The sequence below is a fragment of the Cryptomeria japonica genome, chromosome 4, assembly GCF_030272615.1.
Source record: "Cryptomeria japonica chromosome 4, Sugi_1.0, whole genome shotgun sequence".
NCBI lineage: Eukaryota > Viridiplantae > Streptophyta > Pinopsida > Cupressales > Cupressaceae > Cryptomeria > Cryptomeria japonica.
The window spans coordinates 669,391,140-669,411,249 of record NC_081408.1 but is presented as its reverse complement, the minus strand read 5'-3'; the positions used below and the strand labels follow the sequence as shown (position 1 = coordinate 669,411,249).

Here is a 20,110-nt window from a genome sequence, read left to right as displayed (position 1 = left end):
AACCTAATTCATAAATTACACATCAACAAGCATACATTAATGCCACATGTACAAATATATACAATATTGAGACATAAAATTATATTTTGACATAAAGACACAATACATGAGCCAAATACAAGACAAATATAAGGAAACATATACCTTTATTAAAGACCACAAGGTCAATTACAATGAACACTTAATTCACCAAATATGAAGACCAACCTAATAGGAACTCCCAACACATATCTGCCCAAGCACATCACATGCAAGAACATTGTCAGAGTGTGTATCCGCCCTACCACAAAGTAGTTACACTTCCCTAGAATCTTTCACAATACGAAAGATACCTGACCCAACACGAGGTAGACTAACAATGCAAATCTGGCAAGAGTAATGGAATAGTGTAATATGACTTATCTATTTTTAATCTATTTTAACATCATGGTTACATAAGAATGCATAGTAATAATATATAGCTTATATGAGCATATATGCATGTAATATCGTCAATCCATGCACTTGATAACTTATCAAGGATCCTATTTTCAATCAAACCTCCATTACTAATTGTAAAGTCAAAAATATTATCCCTTGTGATTAATGCGATAAATGGCACCTTCCTCCATGTCATTGGAGGTCGGACTTTTCCATCTTGTCCTTTTGTCAACTTAAACCATCCTTGTCAACTCTGGCTGAAGTATTACCAACTCTGCCAACCTGTCACCTTCAGGGACACAAGCGCAGCACGGAGATGTCTGTGTGGTGCACTGGTGTCCCATGAATCTAACAGTCCACAGGTGGTCATTTGAGCATCCACACTCAAAAGAAATCATAATGCCTTTATATGCACCCATCGACGTCTTGTTTTCTTCCAAGGCCTTTATCTATCAATTTTGAAGGCATTTTGAAGGATTTTCTTGGCAAGTTGATGATCTTTTGCAGGTTGAAGCTCTTGGAGATTAATTTTGGATAGCATTCTACAAGCATCACCATTTTTGCATCATCTCAAGCACTCTACGCCAACATTTCCAACAATCATTCATGGAAGGGGAGTTTCTTTAATCTCTCTCTTTCATTTTCTAATATATTTTATCAATCTTTTGTTGCATCTTTTCAATTATCTTTATCACTATATTATTCCTATGGCTTCTTGGGTTATCCGTGGAGGTGGAAACACCAAAATGGGGGTCTAACTTAGATAGGCTCCAAAACACAACCCCCAACACTTTCTCTCTTGCATGTGTGTAGGTACATTATCGTGAGGAAGAGATTATCTAGTGGGAAGCTTCATAGCGTGGCTATTTTGTAACTTTTCCCTACTTATTTTCCTTATTTTGTTTCGTAATCCATACTTTTTATTCATTTCAATATTATTTAGTCTTTGCAAGTTTTGATAGTGTGTTTGAAGCTTTCTTCTTGGGACTTTGTGCTCCATCCGTAAAGGACAACAGCGCGTCGCGCTGATGTCCTAGCTCCGCGTGCTCGTCCTGAGGACAGAGGCTCTGCAAAGTTGTCTAGAGACATCTCTCAGGTTTCTGACATCCTAGCATAACTCTGTTATCCCTTGGCTCATTTTAGCGCTAGTTCAAGGAGGTATCAAAGGGATAGTTTGTTCTAAAGGATCCATCACCCTTGAGGTAGCAAATTTCCTCCGTTACATTTTGGTGAACCTGATGTGAACTAGGATTGTCTTTATATTATTTACTTTATGTTTCACTTAGGTGCATTAGTCTTTAAATTTTTCACACAGTTTAAAAATCTAAAAACAATCTAAAATCTAAAAATAAAAAAACCAACATTCACATTTAGTTTAAATTTTTGCATTTCCTTTCAACATTTGCACTTAATTCTAACCAAATTTATGATTCCAATTTTTTCGTGTCCCTATAGTGTGGTCGTGAACATCGTTTAGCTTGCCTATGAGCTTTGTGACTCAGATTGCAACAGGAGTTATGGTTAGGAGGTCTTTCAGGAAAATTTTTACCCCTAATCATTACAGTCGTCCCCTACCCAACACGATGAACAAGGATCCTTCTTCTGACCCAAACAAGTTTCTCAATTCCCGTGCTCTTAGGATCCCTTTCATGGGTGGTTCTTCAGCTGCTAGTTCCCAAAACAATTCCCCAATGAACTCTATGTTACCTTCTCCTCCTGCTATTGACCATGTCTCCGCTATCACTATCGACTTTGATCGGATCCAATCTTTAGAGGAGAACCTAAGAGATTTCAAAGGGTTTCTTAATTGAGAGAATGTTCTCCCCCAAGCAAGGAATGTAGTTAATACCCGAAGGGATATGCTCATCTTAGATAAGAGAGGTCTAGAGATGTTAAGAGAATTGTCCATGATTGTGAAAAGTCATGTACCCCTAGCAGACGCTTCTCCTCAAGATGGTCAGTCTAATGTCTATGGCTCTCAGTTGAGTGTTGACATACCTAGTTTGACAATGCATATGGTTGACCCTAGGCCCACTATTCATGGTATCAATGCCTCTACTACTCCACTGAGTTTTACGAGTATGTCTAGTGGCTCAACCTTCACTTTCTCTATGACTCAGATATCTATAGCTAGCACTAGCACTACATCTTCTAGTGGTACTCGTCCTTCTAGAGGTTCCAGTGGAGGTGGTGGCGGATTGGCCCACCTCCACCTCCTCCGCCTTCGAATCTTGTCCTAAATACAATCTTACAAAAGATGGGGCAGTTGCAGTTGCATCTAATGAACTTAGCCTCTGCTTCTGGTCAATCATTTGTGCCTGCGTATTATAGGAAGATTTCCCTTGATATTACCATTATGAGCACTATCCTTCCTACTACTGCTAAGTCTTTGAAGTTCGATAGGTTCAATGGTGATGGGGACCCAAATGTGAATATAGATTCATCCATGACTATGTGTAGTGATTACCATAGTCTGGATTGTGTTTTGCTAAAGTTGTTCTCGTGTTCCCTCAAAGGGACAATGTTAGAATGGTACAGTTCTCTGCCTGATCATTCTATTTGTACCTTCGATTAGCTCATGGATCTCTTTCTCAAATGGTTTTAGGCAAACATTGGTAGCATGGTCACTATTGCTGACCTTGTTCATTATAAATAGAAGCCTAATGAGAAGATCCCAGACTTCATTTCGAGGTATCAAGATATCTCCACTAAGATCCCTTTTTCCCTACCAAATAGTGATCTGCAGAGGATGTTTATCGGTAATCCGCAACCAACATTGAGGGAGAAATTGTCCCTTAATCGATACCAGAACTTCGCTAACATGTGCTTTACTCTCACTAACTACTAGCACACTGTGTCGCAATTCAGAGATGCCTCTTCAAACCCTCGCGGTGGGTCCTTTGTAGGCACGTTCATGGATGGTTCCCAAAAGAATAAAGTCATCACTAATGTTTTTGATATTCCTTTGATGGTTACTACATAATCCCTACAACAAAATAGAGTCTTCACCAAGTTGAATGACTCTTACTTTAGCATAATCTAGTGGTTGTTGAAATACAACCTCATCACCCTTCCATAAATTAAAATGTTGTCTGATAATCAACCATACCCCCATTGGTATGATGGATCGAACTTCTACCATTATCACCATGTGCCTAGTCATGACACTGAGCGGTGTTATCATCTTTGACATGTTGTCCAAGACCACATTGACAGTGGTGCAATCAAGGTGGATGCATGGAATTTATACTAATCCTTTCCCTCTGCATTCAACAAATTTTATCTCTGCATCATCCTTTAAATGATGGTTCATATGTGAACATGGTCACCATCACCCCCATTAACACACCTTCGACCCAGAAGGGGAAGGTATTTGATACGTCCCTGTCATTTACCCCTTTGGATGCCCCATATTATAGAGATCATGTTCCTCTTTACATCCCTGCCAAGCTAAATGGTCAAACTGTCATAGGTGTGATGGTTGACCCATTGAATAGAGTCGACGTTATCACAGAGGAGACTCTCTTTGTGAATTGTTGGCATAGATCGACGTATGATGATTGCCACGCAACCTTGAGGACACATGATGAGTTTTCTATTCGCCCCTTGGGTAGTATCACCTGGACGATCCTCGTAGTGCCTAAGGCGGTGTCCTTTATGTTCACGAGCATCCCCAAGTCAGACCTCTTCTAAGTTAAGATGGGTATTCCTTAGTTGATTGCCATGGAGGCAGTCCCTTAATTTGTCCACAAATGTCTCAAGCTCCCCCATTAGGGCATGATGCATGTCATCGAAGACACTAGATATCGACCCATGATCGCTCGTGGGGATTTTTTTGTTGGACCACTTTTGGCCTACTCTGGTGGGGCCCATGCTTCCTTGCAGTGATCTAGTGTACCATGCTTACTGTCAATATAAGATGGGGGAGTCAACGCCTACATTTGTGCAGCCTAGTATTTTGTTGTTGCTTCCTGCATCGACCCCTCCTCCATCGATTTTGGTCTTGGAGTAGGTAGTGCCTCATGTCTACTCATCATCGGGGGTCGAGGCTAAGCCTGCTCCCTCGAACAAACCTCTGCATCCGCTTAGGACTGCATATCCTCCAATAGTGTCTTTTGTTCCTATGGCTGCACCTAGCATAGCTAAGAGAAGGGCACCCATATTGTTGAAGTTCATGGCTCGCCCTCCCTTCGAGCTCCCAATCATGGCCGATATTCCTCATCCTTCTCGTTACAAGAAAGGGAAGCACTCTTATCATGTTTTTTTGTCTCCACTTGCACCATCCTCACAGCCCACATCGACACCCTCTATTCCTCCAACCACTACTCCAGTGAAACAAGGTCAGGCACTCGTTGTTGTGCATGTGGTGCCTCTCCGAGATGCATCTCCTGTTTCATCAACTGGGACTTCTCCCGTCCTTGACATAATTTGGAGGCCTCTCCTATGGAGCATGATGCTCTTGAATCCTCTCCATTTTTGATTGGTCATCCTCACCTCTATCAAAACCAGTGTGTGCATGAGCATAAACACTTTTGACAGGCCCAAGCTCGAGAGCATGACGCTACCTTGTAGTCCGACGGTGTGGCCCCGACACCCAACATTGTTGTTTTAGAGCCTATCCCTTCAGTTCCTCTCATCTCTACATCTATTTTGATCTTGCTCCCTGTCACTTCAGGGGCTTTCGATCAACCTCCCCCTAAGAAGGTGCAGGTCTTCATTTCTCTTTCCTTGGAGCCTCCTCTTATCACTTCTTTTCCGCACATTCCTCTATCGTCTCAACCACATAATAATTTGTACACACAGGTGGTGACCAGTGCAGCTTTGTCTGCGCCGCCTATTTCACCACCACTCCAGCACCCAAGTTTTCCTGGGGTCCTTCATCCTACTACTGTTGATAGGAGGCCTGACACTCCTATCACGTGTAAGCGCAAGTTCGACCAAGGCCCTGTCCCAACGTTTTGATGATGCAAGTCTTCGTAGGTATGTTCCTCACCCCTTCCTCTGCCTGTCTCAATACCTGATGTTTTGCTTGTCTCTATGTGCATGATCGAGAAGGCCCCACCTTCTCCAGAGTTTGTCACTGCCCCTCTTATAGCCTATTCTAGAGGCTGGTAGTCCCATTCTTTTTTCATGTTCTCTGAGCGAGTTACCTGCTTCCTCCATGAAGGCCTGCATGTTCAAGTCCCTGGAGGACATCCCGACTTTGTCCATGATCTTTTCACAATCATTGACCCTCACCTCCTCTGAGCTTGCAAATGTTGACATTGGTGCGGCCTCGTCCCTCGCTCTCGCTACGAGTGAGGTTCTTAGTGTCGCTCTTGCCATTGTTCCTCTCTGATCTCTTCCACCTTCTCCCTATGATCTAGATTGGGAGGATGAGTCTCTCCTCGAGGACGATGATCTCCTGCAGTATGATCCCCTCCCAAGGGTTGATTGTTAGGATTTTTATCTTTCCTCTACATCTGCTTGCATGTGCATGTGATTGTTCTCCCCCATGCTTGCTTTATCTATTTGTTCCCTCCTGAAGGACCCAGGTCACTCCGTAGGTACTTGGATATGGGAGGTTGGTTGTCTTTATCCATTGTGCTCCGTTGAAGGACCTAAGTTACATCGTAGGTTCTCGGATACAAGGGATTTTTTGTCATACACATTCCTCTATTTGTCTACCTCTTTCTTCTATTTGTTGTATCTCACTTTTTGACATTCAGGAACGATGCAAAGTGTTGGGGGAATTCTTTTCCTTCTTCCATGTTGACCCAAATTTTTATTTTATCATTGTCTTCATGTGCTCTTCTTCAGATCTAAGAAATTTGGCACTATGATGATACACCCATCTCATAGTGATACTATATATCTTTTTGACACTGCTATAGGTTCTAATGCCAGACTATCAGAACCCCTTATCCTCTTGCATTGCATCTTTTGATGTTGTGGATATCTATGTGCCACTTGCTCTTTGTGGCATTCTGTGAAAACATCTTGCTATGTTGATGTGCCACAACTGATCTTCTCCTTAGAATTTCATGCCTCCCATGCATATCATTCTAAGAGGGGGCCATCATATCTACATTTATCCTTTTAGCCTTTGTATCGATATCTTTTATTGGTTGTTTCTATTGTTTTCCTAGGTGGGGGCCAAACCACTCGATCTTTTTCTTTTCCAAGATTTCCTAGGTGGGGGCCAGCCACTTGATCTTTTTCCATGATCACCTACATGAGGGCCAAACCATTCTTGATTTTTCTCTCGTGTTTGCCTTTGTAGGGGCCAATCTACTACTTACCAAATTTATCTACCCTATCGCATGGCTATCTAGCGTGTCACTACCCATGCCAAAAAATTTATCTCTTATCTACCCTATCGCATGGTCATATAGCATATCTCTATCCATGTTGGCAATCATCTTGCCCTATCATATAGTTATCCATACCGACATATCACACCCTATCGTATGGCCATCTAGCATAACACATCTTGCTACCCATGTTGGCATATCTTATACCAATGATGATGGTTGATTATCTCGTATCTTTCCGTAACTAGGGGCTTTCCTCCAAGGCAAGGTTTGTTTCTGTTACATTATCTTATCAATTCCTTTATCTTATCATCCATTATGCTAGTTTGCAACTAGCGTGTTTGAGATATACCAAATAGAAATATCTGTAGCAAATCTCAATGTCATGTCATTGGGAGTAACCTCATTTGATCAACGAAAATTTGCCTCCTTGTCGTGAATTTTCTTTCTTTGTATCTACCTCTACTTTAGCTTTGCATCCCTCGACAAAGGAATGCTCGCTAAAGTGGGGGCAAAATGTAATGTCAAAAATCTTATCCCTTGCGATTAATGCAACAAATGGTGCCTTCCATCATGTCATTGGAGGTCGGGCTTCACCATCTTGTCCTTTTGTCCACTTAAACCATCCTTGTCAACTCTGGCCAAATTATTACCAACTCCACCAACCTATCACCTTCGGGGACATAGGTGTGGTGCAGAGATGTCCACACGGTGTGCTAGTGTCCCACGAATATGACAGCCTGTAGGTGGTTGTTTGAGAATTATACCTATGCCCAGAATAAATTGTAACGCCTCTGTATGCACCCATTGATGTCTAATTTTCTTCCAAGGCCTTTATCTATTAATTTCGAAGGCATTTTGAAGGATTCTCTTGGCAAGTTGATGATCTTTTGTAGGTTGAATCTCTTGGAGGTTTTTGTTGGGTAGAATTCTACAAGCATCACCAATGTTGTAGCATCTCAAGCACTCTATGCTAGCATTTCCAACAATCATTCTTGGAAGGGGGTTTTCCTTCATCTCTCTCTTTCATTTTCTAATATCTTTTACCAATATTTTGTTGCATCTTTTTAGTTATCTTTATCACTTTATTATTCTCATTGCTTCTTGGGTTGTCTATGGAGGTGGAAACACCAAAACAGAGGTCTGACTTAGGCAAGCTCCAAAACACAATCCCCAACATTTTATCTATTGCATGTGTGTAGGTACATTATCATGAGGAAGAGATTATCTTGCGAGAAGCTTCATAGCGTAGGTACTTTGTAACTTTTCCCTACTTTCTTCTTATTTTCCTTGTTCTATTTCGTAATCCACACTTTATTTATTTTAATATTATTTAATCATTTTACAAGTTTCGTCAGTGTGTCTGGAGCTTTCTGCTCAGGCTTTGTGCTCCGTCTGTAAAGGATGACAGCACGTCGTGCTGGTGTCACAGCTCTGCATGCTCATCCCAAGGACAAAGGCTCTGCAAAGTTGTCCAGAGATGTCTCTCAGGTGTCTGACATCCTAGCATAACTTTGTTATCCCCTGGCTCATCTTATTGCTAGTTTCAGGAGGTATCGAAGGGATAGTTTGTTCTCAAGGCTCCATCACCCTTGAGGTAGCAAATTTCCTCTGTTACAATAATTAGAACCATAATTTAATTTACTCAAATTTTCAAGAAATATACAAGACTATAATCATAGGTGATACTACAACACGTCTCTGCATACATAAGTTTACAAGAGTATTCATGAGTATCTATAAGAAAGCATATAAGATATCAAACATGAAGACATAGAATGGTTATTCAAGAAAAGCTCATGAGCTTAATAATGGCTATTCGTGACTATGTCTCATCTTTAACACCTGATAGTTATTTCATCCAAAAACAAATAAAAAACTATCTCTTAACCCCTACAAGATACAACTGTATATAGTGCCCTTCATGGCATGCTTAATAATTCAATAAACACGTTTATAAAATACTAAACATGTGCACGAATCCTTCATAATCATAACATGCATAGATGTATATACATGATTCCATCATCTACATACAACCATGTATATGAAGATTACACACAAATTATATTGCAAATAATAGTGGAAATAATACAAAAATACAGATTCTAGAGAGTAACAATATAGACATCTATCATTAAAAGAGAGTTAAAGCACTAAATATACCCTGAATACAATAATTCCAGTTTCCTTTTTGCAATCAATTTATTTTATGCTTGCAAATATACTGGATTTGTCTTCAAAAAGAAAAAGAAGAATATATTTTTCTCCTTATAGCTTATATCTGTTACCATGAACAAAACTAGACTCTAATTACTAATTTCTTCTTCTTCCAGACTACGTTTTATTGTTGCACTTAAAAAAAAAAGATTACATACCCAAATGAAAACCAATTCATTGTTTAAATAGAAAACTTGGGAGAAGATTAGATTTATTTTTTAAGAAATTGTTTTATTACATTTCCTCTTATCTTATTCAAGAAGACATCTTTTATCCTTAGAAAAACATGTTTCTTTATCTAAACTTATCCTTCCAATTATAATTATCTTAATTATCTTAAAGCATAATAGAAACTAAAGAAATATAAATTTCATAATAATTATTTGTGTTATTTTATCTTACCTTTTCTTATCCTTTATGTAGAAACTTTATCTTCTCATAATATTTTTCTAAATTTTTTTTTATATTAAGAATAAGGAGATCAAAAATACAAGAGATCGCAGAGTATTAGAGAACAGAGGCTAAGCCTCACACCATCTAAAAAGAGTATTTACAATGAACCAGCATCATATATAACTTAAATTACGACAACTAGTAAAGCACATCATCCCAGGTGTCCACCCAAGCCAGCCAACCCATAGCGCCATCCATCCACACCATGCTTTTCTGATCTTGAATTTGTTTTAGCATGTAAACCGACTCATTAGTAGCATTGTGAGGTCTTCTTTTAATCTCCTTTCTAATTCTACTGAAAGTTTGATTGAAATCATGTATATTATCCAAATGCAACCTCCAGAAATATCCATTCTTAACGTCATTGGCAAAAAAGGTAGCATGACCGTCCTTGAGCAGCCTTTTGAATTTAGCCTTGTTGATTTTCATGGTGATCTGAATCTGCAAAAAAAATTTAAAATATGTGAGACTTCGAAAAGACTCAGTAAGCATTCTGGGGATATTTTGAAACCTTTCTTCATTTCTGCACTTCCAAATTTGCCATAAAATGCTAGATGAGGTAATATCCCAAAATATGTTAACATCTTTTTTAGCACTTAAAAAAAAAAGATTACATACCCAAATGAAAACCAATTCATTGTTTAAATAGAAAACTTGGGAGAAGATTAGATTTATTTTTTTAGAAATTGTTTTATTACATTTCCTCTTATCTTATTCAAGAAGACATCTTTTATCCTTAGAAAAACATGTTTCTTTATCTAAACTTATCCTTCCAATTATAATTATCTTAATTATCTTAAAACATAATAGAAACTAAAGAAATATAAATTTCATAATAATTATTTGTGTTATTTTATCTTACCTTTTCTTATCCTTTATGTAGAAACTTTATCTTCTCATAATATTTTTCTAAATTTAAAATTTAAAACCTTTTATATATGACTCTATCTCTTTCTTCTTTTTTCTTTTTTCTTTTTTCTTTTTTATAATATATTAAGAAAGGTATTCATTATATTAATAAAAGATTTCTATTAATATATTTAGATAGAGTTTCTATTTTATTTATGTTTTTTATTTAATTTATAAATGCTTTTTAATAAAATATTTAATATATTTTAAAAAATCTTTATAATTCACATAAAAGCAATTATAATATGAATTTTATATTTTAAGTTTCTAAAAGAATTTAAAAAGAAACTTATTTTCTCTTCTTTAAAAAAAAAATTACTTTTCCTTATAAGTTACGTTTCTAAATATTTTTTTAATAGAAACTTCTTCTTTTTTATCAGTAATGGGTCGAAGAAAATGAGGTGTACACACCTTACCCTCTTGTGGGATTTGAACTTATGACCTCTCTTTCAAAAGCACAAGTTCTCAACCAGTAGGCCAACTGAAGTTATACTTCATAGAAACTTTTATTTTAAGTTTCTTTTTATTTTAAAAAGATTCTTATTTCTTTTAATTTATTTTTATTTATTAATTGCATGCATGAGATACATAAATAAATTAAAAAACTTTTTAAAAGAAAAATGAAAAATAAAACATTAAATATAATAATGAAATTTCGTTCTACAACTAAAATGCATTGTGTTCATTTAAAATATGTTTCAAACATTTTTTTATAATATTATTAATATAATTTATATTTAAGATTTTTTTTAAAAATCAATACATATATTACTTAAAATATTAAAATCATGCAATAAGAAATCATTTGTCACAATTAAAAAATTACACAATTAATTTCATTATTAAATAATAATTATGAAAATAAGGGATGTGACAATTTAAAAGTGACTGTGTTGTTTGGCATGTTTGCAATGAGGGTAGGCTTGTAGAATTCCTACAAGGGATTATAGGATATGATGAAAACCTCCCAATTCAATTTTCCAATTCCTAGAATGAGAGGAAAGTTTTGTTTGGTGTGATTTCATTTGAAGTGACTGAAGAGTCCATTGTTGTTCTTGTTGGCCTCTCCACTAAGGGCAAAAAACGGAAGACAAAAAGTTGTGTTTTGGATAATGAGAGCTTGGCCCCTTTTTTTAGGGAGAAAGAAGAACCCGTAAAACTGCAGGGTGGCTTTGCTCATGAAAAATTGCCAGACCAATTGATGGAATAAGGTGTGCCTCATGATTATGAATTTTTTTACTTTAGAGGGTAGGTTTAAGGTTAACTACTTCTACCATTTCCTTTTATTAAATCATTTCCACAATCATGATTTTCTCTCGCTTCCTTTTTTCCTACTTACTTTGCTTGAGTGTTCTATGCTCGAAGCCCTAGAGGTGGCCAAGTCCCATGGTTGGAAAGCTATTTTGCTTCATCAAGGATTGTTTTTTTGTCTATAGCACTTTCACCTTGCACTTAGCCATCCTAGACAACTATTAACTCTTGAACACGAAGCCCCTCACACTATTCCCCGTTGCGGCCACTATCCTTGACTCCCCGAGTGGTGGTAGAAAAAAATTTTTGAAATTGCCTCTCTATCAGAAATCCCTCTCGCTCTGGCTCTCTGGGGACCCCTAATATTGACCCCATAGTTGTTTTGCAGCAACCCACCTTTTCTAAGGGTGTGAAGAAAAGGAAGACCCAAGGTTCCTCTTCCCCTGCCAAAAAACAAAGAATTGAGGTTGATGGCGAGGATAATTTAGAGGTTGAGGAGGATGTCAATAGGATTGTTGGTCCTGGCTATAGGCATTCCAATAGATTGGTTGGTTGGTTGTTGGGAAGTGTTGTGAAGCAAAATCTGGTAGAGTATGAGGAGAGCCCTAGCGAGGAGGGATTTGCTGAGAATGAGGATGCAAAGTAAATTGAGGAGACTAAGGATGGTACCTAGAAAGTGAGCATTTTAGCTAAATCGATCAATGAGGATTTGGATCAGAGCCAAAAGATTGAACCCCTAGACCTTATACAGGAAATGATGTCGGAGGAGAAGGAGATTAAAGGGGTCAATGAGAATGATTGTTCATTGTGCAGGTCTATGGTGATGGAGCTAGATACTTTAAAGAAGAAGGTGATAGAGCTAGAACAGAAAATGGTGAGCATCTCTAGGTTCAGTCTGCAGGTGATGCATAGTTCGGCTACTTCTATGTGTCTATTGCAAAAGAAGGTGTTGGAAAAGGATGCTAACACTGAAGGAAACTAATAAGGAACTGCTAAAAGTTCCTTACTTAAGACTAGAGCAATGTGCTCAAGCAAGATAATTAGGATTTGGGATTTTTTTTGGTCCTTTTATAGTTTGCTATTAGTTCTAAGACTCTGGTATTAATATATATTGCTAAGACTTTTTAATCTCAATAATTTAGCTATTGTTTGCTTTGTGCTAATGTCTTGCTACTGTTAATGTTGCCTATGGGTTGTTAGTGTAAAGGGCCAATGCCCTTGTTTTGCTTCTTATTAATGTCAAAAACATTCAATATTTTACTTTAGAGCTTTCCATTTCAATTTATCTATTGCATTCAAGGGTTAATTCCAACTCGGGATTTAACCTAGGAAAACCCCTATCAACACTACAATATTTTTCCCTCTTGTGTGCACGGGTGACAAAATCTGAAGACAATGAATATAGATCTAGACATAGCAGACATAGATACACAAAACCATATTTTGTGAAAATTAAAATACTAGGTCAAGGTCACCTAGCATTAGTGTCTGACGCTTTTCTGACAAATTTTCAAGGAGATACTTACAGTGACATCCTGATTCAAAAAATATTTTCATTGTCCACATCCAACAGTTTTGGGTCAAGGTCACCTAGCATCCTTGCCCCACATTTCCGAGCTCAATTTCAGACACGAGTTCCTCTTTGCTTTACATTTCTAGATCTATACTCTATGTCTACATATCTATTCTGAAACTCTTTATTCATGTTGATCATTGTCAATTTTGCATCACCAACCCTAGTTCTCAATTCAATTATTCAATTTAAACTCAAACAAACAAAGGGTGAGAGGAATACAATCTCTGTTCAACCCTTTCATCATAGATTTTTGAGGTTGAAACTATTTGATCTTATCCCTGTTTAATGTATCTTGGTTGGAAGTTTAATTCCTTATTTACATGATTAAACTAATGAATCCTTATTTCCATCACCGTACAAAATCTTATCTAAAAGATTCTAAATGATATCTAAAACTTTACATTAAAATATATTTTATATTATTTTAACTTAAATTAAATTAATTAAAAAATGATAATAATTTCTTTTTGACTAAGGTGATAACCATTTCATATAAATGTGCAATTACAATTCATTTTTAATATATTTAACTTCTCCACTTAAGAACTGAACTCATGCTCATACTGGTAAGACACTTCTAGACCAAAATCCAATATATGATATTTCTATTTATTTAAATAATATTATTAGTTTGTTCTAGTTGAAACTAAACCAACAAGTAATGCCAAAAAGCTTTCCCTTGCCAATTGATGTGAGAAGGATAAAGACAAGGCAATTGATCCTTTGTGTCCCCTTACTATAATTTATATTCCCACTTCTTTTCTATTTGTTAATTTTTAATTTTATATTCCCACTTCTTTTATATTTGTTAATACTTTTATATTTCCACTTCTATATGGTGTTATAATCATAGAAACAAGAAAGAGGAACTATAATATTATTTGGGCACGGAATAAATATTGGCATTTCTACAACGTAGATGTAGGCATCAAATGGGCCATTCCTATATTGTTAGGTCAACAATGACAATTAATTAAAGTAAATTTTAAATGATGGCCACCTTATATATATATATATATATATATATATATATAAGTCAAATGTTATTTATAGATTATGATTAATTTAATAAATGATTTGAAAAAATTGATTATGTATTTAACAGATATATGTTTCTTTAATAGATTAAAGTTATTTTTAAGGTATGTCATACGTAACATTTATTAGAATATGTTTTTAGGATCATTGTAGAAATGTTGAATTGTTGACTTTATGTTCATTATTACATCACGATAAAGAAGTGTGTTGGTGACAAAAGGGACAACATGTTGCTAGAATGAAAGTTAAGATTTATTTAACATTTTTTTCTAGTCACACTTTCTAGGGAATAAAATGTACAGTGCAAATATTTAAATCTAAATAATGATGGAAGATTTAAAAAAATAAAAATTGATAATATGAGCTAAGAATAAAATAACTGAGATAGATTAGTTGAGATAGAAATTAGAAATATTGAAATGAAATTGAGAGGGATTACAGTTTATTTTGTAATTGACACAATGTACATTTATATTACTAAGATGCCATAACAAAGAGCTTATATATGAAATCTAAGATTGGATATGATATTAGAGAATTAGGAATTTGAGGGCCTGGGATATGATCATACCTACAATCTAATCTAGTCGGCATGGTTGTCAACTAATACATGATTTCATCTTGCATAGGAACATATCTTTGGTACCTACAAAAATGCTCACATGGATGATATCTATGTAATTGATGTATAGTAGTTGTATTTATAGCATTGTTAGAAGACTATTCTACAAACATTGAAATGTAAAAATATCTTAAGTGTGTATGTATTTAAGATTTATACATTTATTTTATAGGTTAAAGTAATTTTCAAGGTATTTCTTATGTAACAATCATCTAGAATGTGTTTATAGGATTATGTAGAAATGTTGAATTATTAACTTTATGTTCAATATTACATCACGATAAAGAAGGGTGTTCGTGACAAAGGGTACACTATGTTGCTAGAATGTAAGTTAAGATTTATTTAATATTTTTCTAGTCACTCTTTGTAAAATGTAGATTGCAAAATATGTAAATCTAAATAATGATAGAAATTGATAAAATTTTGATAAATAGGAACTAAGAATAATATAACTGAGATATATTAGTTGAGATAGAAATTAGACATGTTGGAATGAAATTAAGAGGGCTTAAAGTTGACCTTGTAATGGACACAATATATATTTTGACTACTAAGATGTCATAATGAAGAGCTTATATATAAAATCTAGAAGTGGACATGATATTAGAGACTTGTGATGTTCGAGCCTTGGAAATTTGGGGGCCTATCAGATGATCATGCCTACAATCTAGTGATGCAGGAGCATTCCTGATTCTTAGCAATCTTGCATCAACCAAAAATATTTCTTTTATGTTTGTTTTTTGTTTTGCAGTTTCAACATTCCTTTCTACATTTTCTTGCTCATCGAATCTTGCAAAGCTAGATTTTTCTTGTGAACATGATCATCTTCCTTATTCCTAAACCACGGAGCATTTGGATCATTTTTCGGCAAGTTATCGCTTCCAGATTCTAAGATAGTTTATGGCTTAGAACACTGGAATCGCTTGGACCTATTCGCTATTGGTGAATCTTGCAGATCCTTTCCATAGCTTGAGGAGCTTCAATTTGTTGATTCCAATGTTCCTTGGCGTGTGGTTGACCTTCCCTCTATTCTGTACTTCTTCCTGTGGATTTTCCAGAGGATTTTTATTGGCAGAGGCCGACCTAGTGTTTTATGCATTTGATCTTGTTCTTTGGAATTTGATCCCTCTTGGGCTGATTGGATCCCTCTAGACCATATAAATCAATGTAATTAAGCATCATAAATCGATAAGGAAGAACATAGAAGACATATCCTAAGACTTAAAGGTCCAGCGTTGATCGATTTTGTAATTGAGCATGTATGTAGCAGGCCAGTGAGCCAAATCTTGTAACCCGGATGTTACTGGTTATCTGTAATCAGTTTTCATGATCTAATTCATTCAGTTATGCATTGCCTCCATCATATCCTCTTGTTTCCATTGTGTTTACTCTTGTTGCTCGGTCCGGATTGATCTCTTTGAGGTCCCTCCTAACCGGTGACTGCACCAAGTGGTATTAGAGCAAGATTTTATTCTAGAGATTGCGTTGTCCTGAAGATTTTTTTGTGGGGTGACGGATTGTGGATCCAACCTAAAGTTGTAGGGGACTAGCGTGAAGATGGCGCAAAGAGGAAATATGAATGGTGGAGTGCGTGGGAATGCAGACCCTGTTGTGATGGAAATATTGAGAGGAATTTTAGCCTATTCGAAGTCATTCAAACATCCCAGAGAAGAGGTAGACATATTGAAGATGTAAGTGAAGATGAAGAAGAAGAAGAAGAAGAAGCATCGACGGAACAAGTAGCAAACCCACCGGAAATCGATCTGAATGAAGAAAGGTTCTTGAAGGTTTTGAGTAGGGCGAATACCAAACAATATTTTACCCCACTGGAGTATGATGGTAAGTTGCATTCAGATGAATTGATGAATTGGATCTCGAAGTATTTTGATTTTGAGAACACCACAGAGGAAAGAAAGGTGAAGTATGTTTGTACCCGGTTGAAAGGTCATGTATCTCTTTGGTGGGAACATTTGTAGGTTGATTGACAAAGAAGAGGTAAAGAAAAGATCAAATCATGGGAGCGAATGGTTGCCAAGTTAAAACCAAAGTTTATGCCAGTTGATTATCAAGTAAATCTATTTTGAAAGTTACAGAACTTGAAGCAGAAGTAATCTAGTGTGAAGGATTGTACCGAAGAAATCTACAAGTTGAATATCAGATCCAAACATGTCGATGATGAGGTTGAACCAAGTTGCGAGATATTTGAATGGATTGCAGATGTCTATAGAAGTTTGATCAAGTTGCAGAGTATTGAAGAAGCTTACCAACATGCCTTGAAAGCATAAGAGAAGTTGAGCAAAAGACATGAGCAGAGACAACGAGGTAGAAGTTGAAGGTTTTCTGGAGGAAGAGGGTATTTTAGAGGAAGAGGAACCTATACAAATAAAAACAAGGACAAGGAAGTAAGAAAAGAAGGTAATTCTTACTAGAAGGATGACAAAAATTTCTACCAAAGAAAAGAACCTGATGGTTACCAGAATGAAAATTTTGGAAAAGATGATAGAAGACAAGATAAGAGAGTGTTTAGGGGAACTTTCTTTAAGTGTGGAGGAGAAGGACATCATGCGTTCGAATGTAAGAAGACAGAGAACACTGGGAGAACAACATTGATGGAAGAAAGCCCCACCAGATCAGCTAACAAACCAGAAGATGGACAATTGTTAATGATGAGAAGAGCTTTATGTCATACAGGAGAGGATTAAGAGCCCTTGCAGAGGAGAAATTTGTTCAAGAACAGATGTAAGGTATCTGGTAAGTGTTGAAGTGGTAGTTTAGATAATCTCATTTCAAAAGAAATGGTGAATAAATTAAAGTTGGAAACATTGAAACACCCTCAGCCTTACCAGATAGCATGGATTTAGGATGATCATAAGTTGTTAGTAAGTGAGCCATGATTGGTGAAATTGAAAATTGGGAATTATCATGATGAAGTTGTGTGTGATATTATGCCTATGGATATTTGTTGCATAGACCTTGGCAGTTTGATAGACAGTAAATACATGATAGAAGAAAGGACATATACACTATTGTAGCAAATGGGATGAAGCAAACCTTGTTACCCTTGGAGGAGCCCCTAAAGAGTGAAGTCTGTATGAATGCTAGAATCTATTTGCTGGATGGAATGAGACATGAAAATGTATGTTTTGCGTTGGTTCCTAAGAAGATTGAGAATCTGGAGCATGATGAAGAACAACCGGAGGAGATAAAAGAATTGTTGATAGACTATGAAGACATCATTTTAGATAATGTTCCTGATGGATTACCACCTATGAGGAGTATCATTCATTGCATGGACCTGATTCCCTGGGCTAGTTTTACCTAACAAAGTTGTACACCAGATGACACCGACAGAGAATAAGGAGTTGAATAGACAAGTGCAAGAGCTATTGAAGAAAGGTTTGATCAGATAAAGTTTGAGTCCTTGTGCAGTACCAGTAGTGTTAGCACCTAAGAAGAATGGAGAATGGAGGATGTGTACCGATTTTAGAGAAATAAATAAGATCACAGTGAAGTATCAGTTTCCTTTACCTAGGATGGGTGAAAAATGGATTGTTTGAGTGGAGCCAAATACTACACAAAGATAGACCTGAAGAGTGGATATCATCATATCAGAATCAAAGAAGGAGATGAGTGGAAGACAACATTCAAGACAAATGAGGGATTGTATGAATGGTTGGTGATGCCTTTTGGGTTGACTAATGCACCGAGTACCTTCATGAGGTTGATGAATGAGGTATTGAATAAATTCTTGGGTAAGTTGTTATTAATGCTAGTATATTTCCACAATTCATATGATTGAATGGTTGTTTCTGGATTCGATTGTGTGAGCATTTTCATCAACGTTTCAGATCACACTCTGTGATCCATCATCATGATGAGAAAGAGATCATAAGCAAAAAATGATACAAGTTGTAGACCAATACAAGTTTGTTATTGTATATTTGGATGACATTCTGATTTTCAGTAAGACAAAAGAGGAGCATTTGTTGCATTTAAGACAAGTTTTGCAGAGGTTGAGGGAAGAGAAGTTATCGATAAATCTTAAGAAGTTCAGTTTCATGAAAGAAGAGTTAGACTATTTGGGATTTGTGATATCTATGGATGGATTAAATATGGACCTTGGGAAGGTAAGATAAATTGTTGAATGGCATACACGGAAAGCATTGGAGAGGTAAGATCCTTTCATGGATTGGCTAGTTTCTACCAAAAGTTTATGAGAAATTTTAGTTCAGTTTGTATCCCTATGACTGAGACAATGAGAGGAGATAGGAAAGAATTCAAGTGGAAAATCGGAGCAAATAAAACTTTTGAATTACTAAAGAAGAAGGTCACTAAGAAGCCTCTGTTAGCTTTACTGGATTTCAACAAAGTATTTCAAGTGGATTGTGATGCAAATGGGAACTCAATTGGAGGAGTATTGAGTCAGGAAGGGAGAGTACTAGCTTATTTCAGTGAAAAGTTGAATGAAGCTAGGAGGAGATATTCAGTGTATGATCAGGAATTTTATGCCATAGTTCAATCCTTGAAGAAATGGAGACATTACCTGTTGCCTAAGGAATTTGTGTTGTATACTGACCATCAAGCCTTGCAATATTTGAACAGTCAAAGTGAGTTGAATCAGAGACATATGAAATGGGTAGAATTCTTGCAGAGTTACACCTTTGTGTTGAAGCATAGAAGTGGAAATTTAAACAAAGTTGCTAATGCATTAAGTATAAGGAGGAATCTGTTGACAGAGATGAGAGTGACAGAATTAGGATTTGAGGAGTTGAAGACCTTGTAAGATGATGACTCAAATTTTGCAGAACGTTGGAGAGCATGTAGAGAATCGGTTATGGTGGACAAAAGTCAGTGGTTGGATTAATTCATTCAAGATGGGATGTTATTCAGAGGAGTTTAGTTGTGTATACCTAAGAGTTCTATGAGGGAGAATATGATAAAGGAGAAGCATAGTGGAGGATTAGCTAGATACTTGGTGTTGACAAAACAATAGCATTGGTGAGTTGATATTACTTTTGGCCCCAGATTCATAAGGATGTCAGGAAATTTGTACGGAGTTGTAGAGTTTGTCAAGTTGCAAAGGGTAGTAGTCAGAATATGGGATTGTATAAGCCTTTGACAGTACCAAAAAGACCTTGGGAAGACATAAGCATGGATTTCATACTTGAATTACCTAAGACAGAGAGGAAATGATTCTATATTTATGGTGGTGGATAGATTCTTGAAGATGGCTCATTTCATACCTTGTAAGAAGACATCAGATGCAGTGCATGTAGCTGACTTACTTTTCAAGGAGATGGTGAGATTACATGGATTACCTAAGAGCAT

The 20,110-nt window shown here is 36.5% G+C and overlaps 1 protein-coding gene across 1 annotated transcript; it reads left to right on the top strand.

Moving 5' to 3' along the window:
* Positions 1-4,543: 4,543 nt before the first annotated feature.
* On the top strand, positions 4,544-5,382 carry LOC131875312 (gibberellin-regulated protein 14-like). The gene is made up of 2 exons (XM_059219393.1): positions 4,544-4,834; positions 5,224-5,382. Exons 1-2 carry the CDS (start codon positions 4,544-4,546, stop codon positions 5,380-5,382), a joined length of 450 nt encoding a protein of 149 aa, XP_059075376.1.
* Positions 5,383-20,110: the final 14,728 nt, after the last annotated feature.

Coding starts and splice junctions, on each gene's coding strand:
- LOC131875312 (XM_059219393.1), top strand. CDS start 4,544: ATGGCTGCACCTAGCATAGCTAAGAGAAGGGCACCCATATTGTTGAAG. Junction 4,835..5,223: donor CATCAACTGGGACTTCTCCC/GTCCTTGACATA, acceptor TTGTACACACAG/GTGGTGACCAGTGCAGCTTT.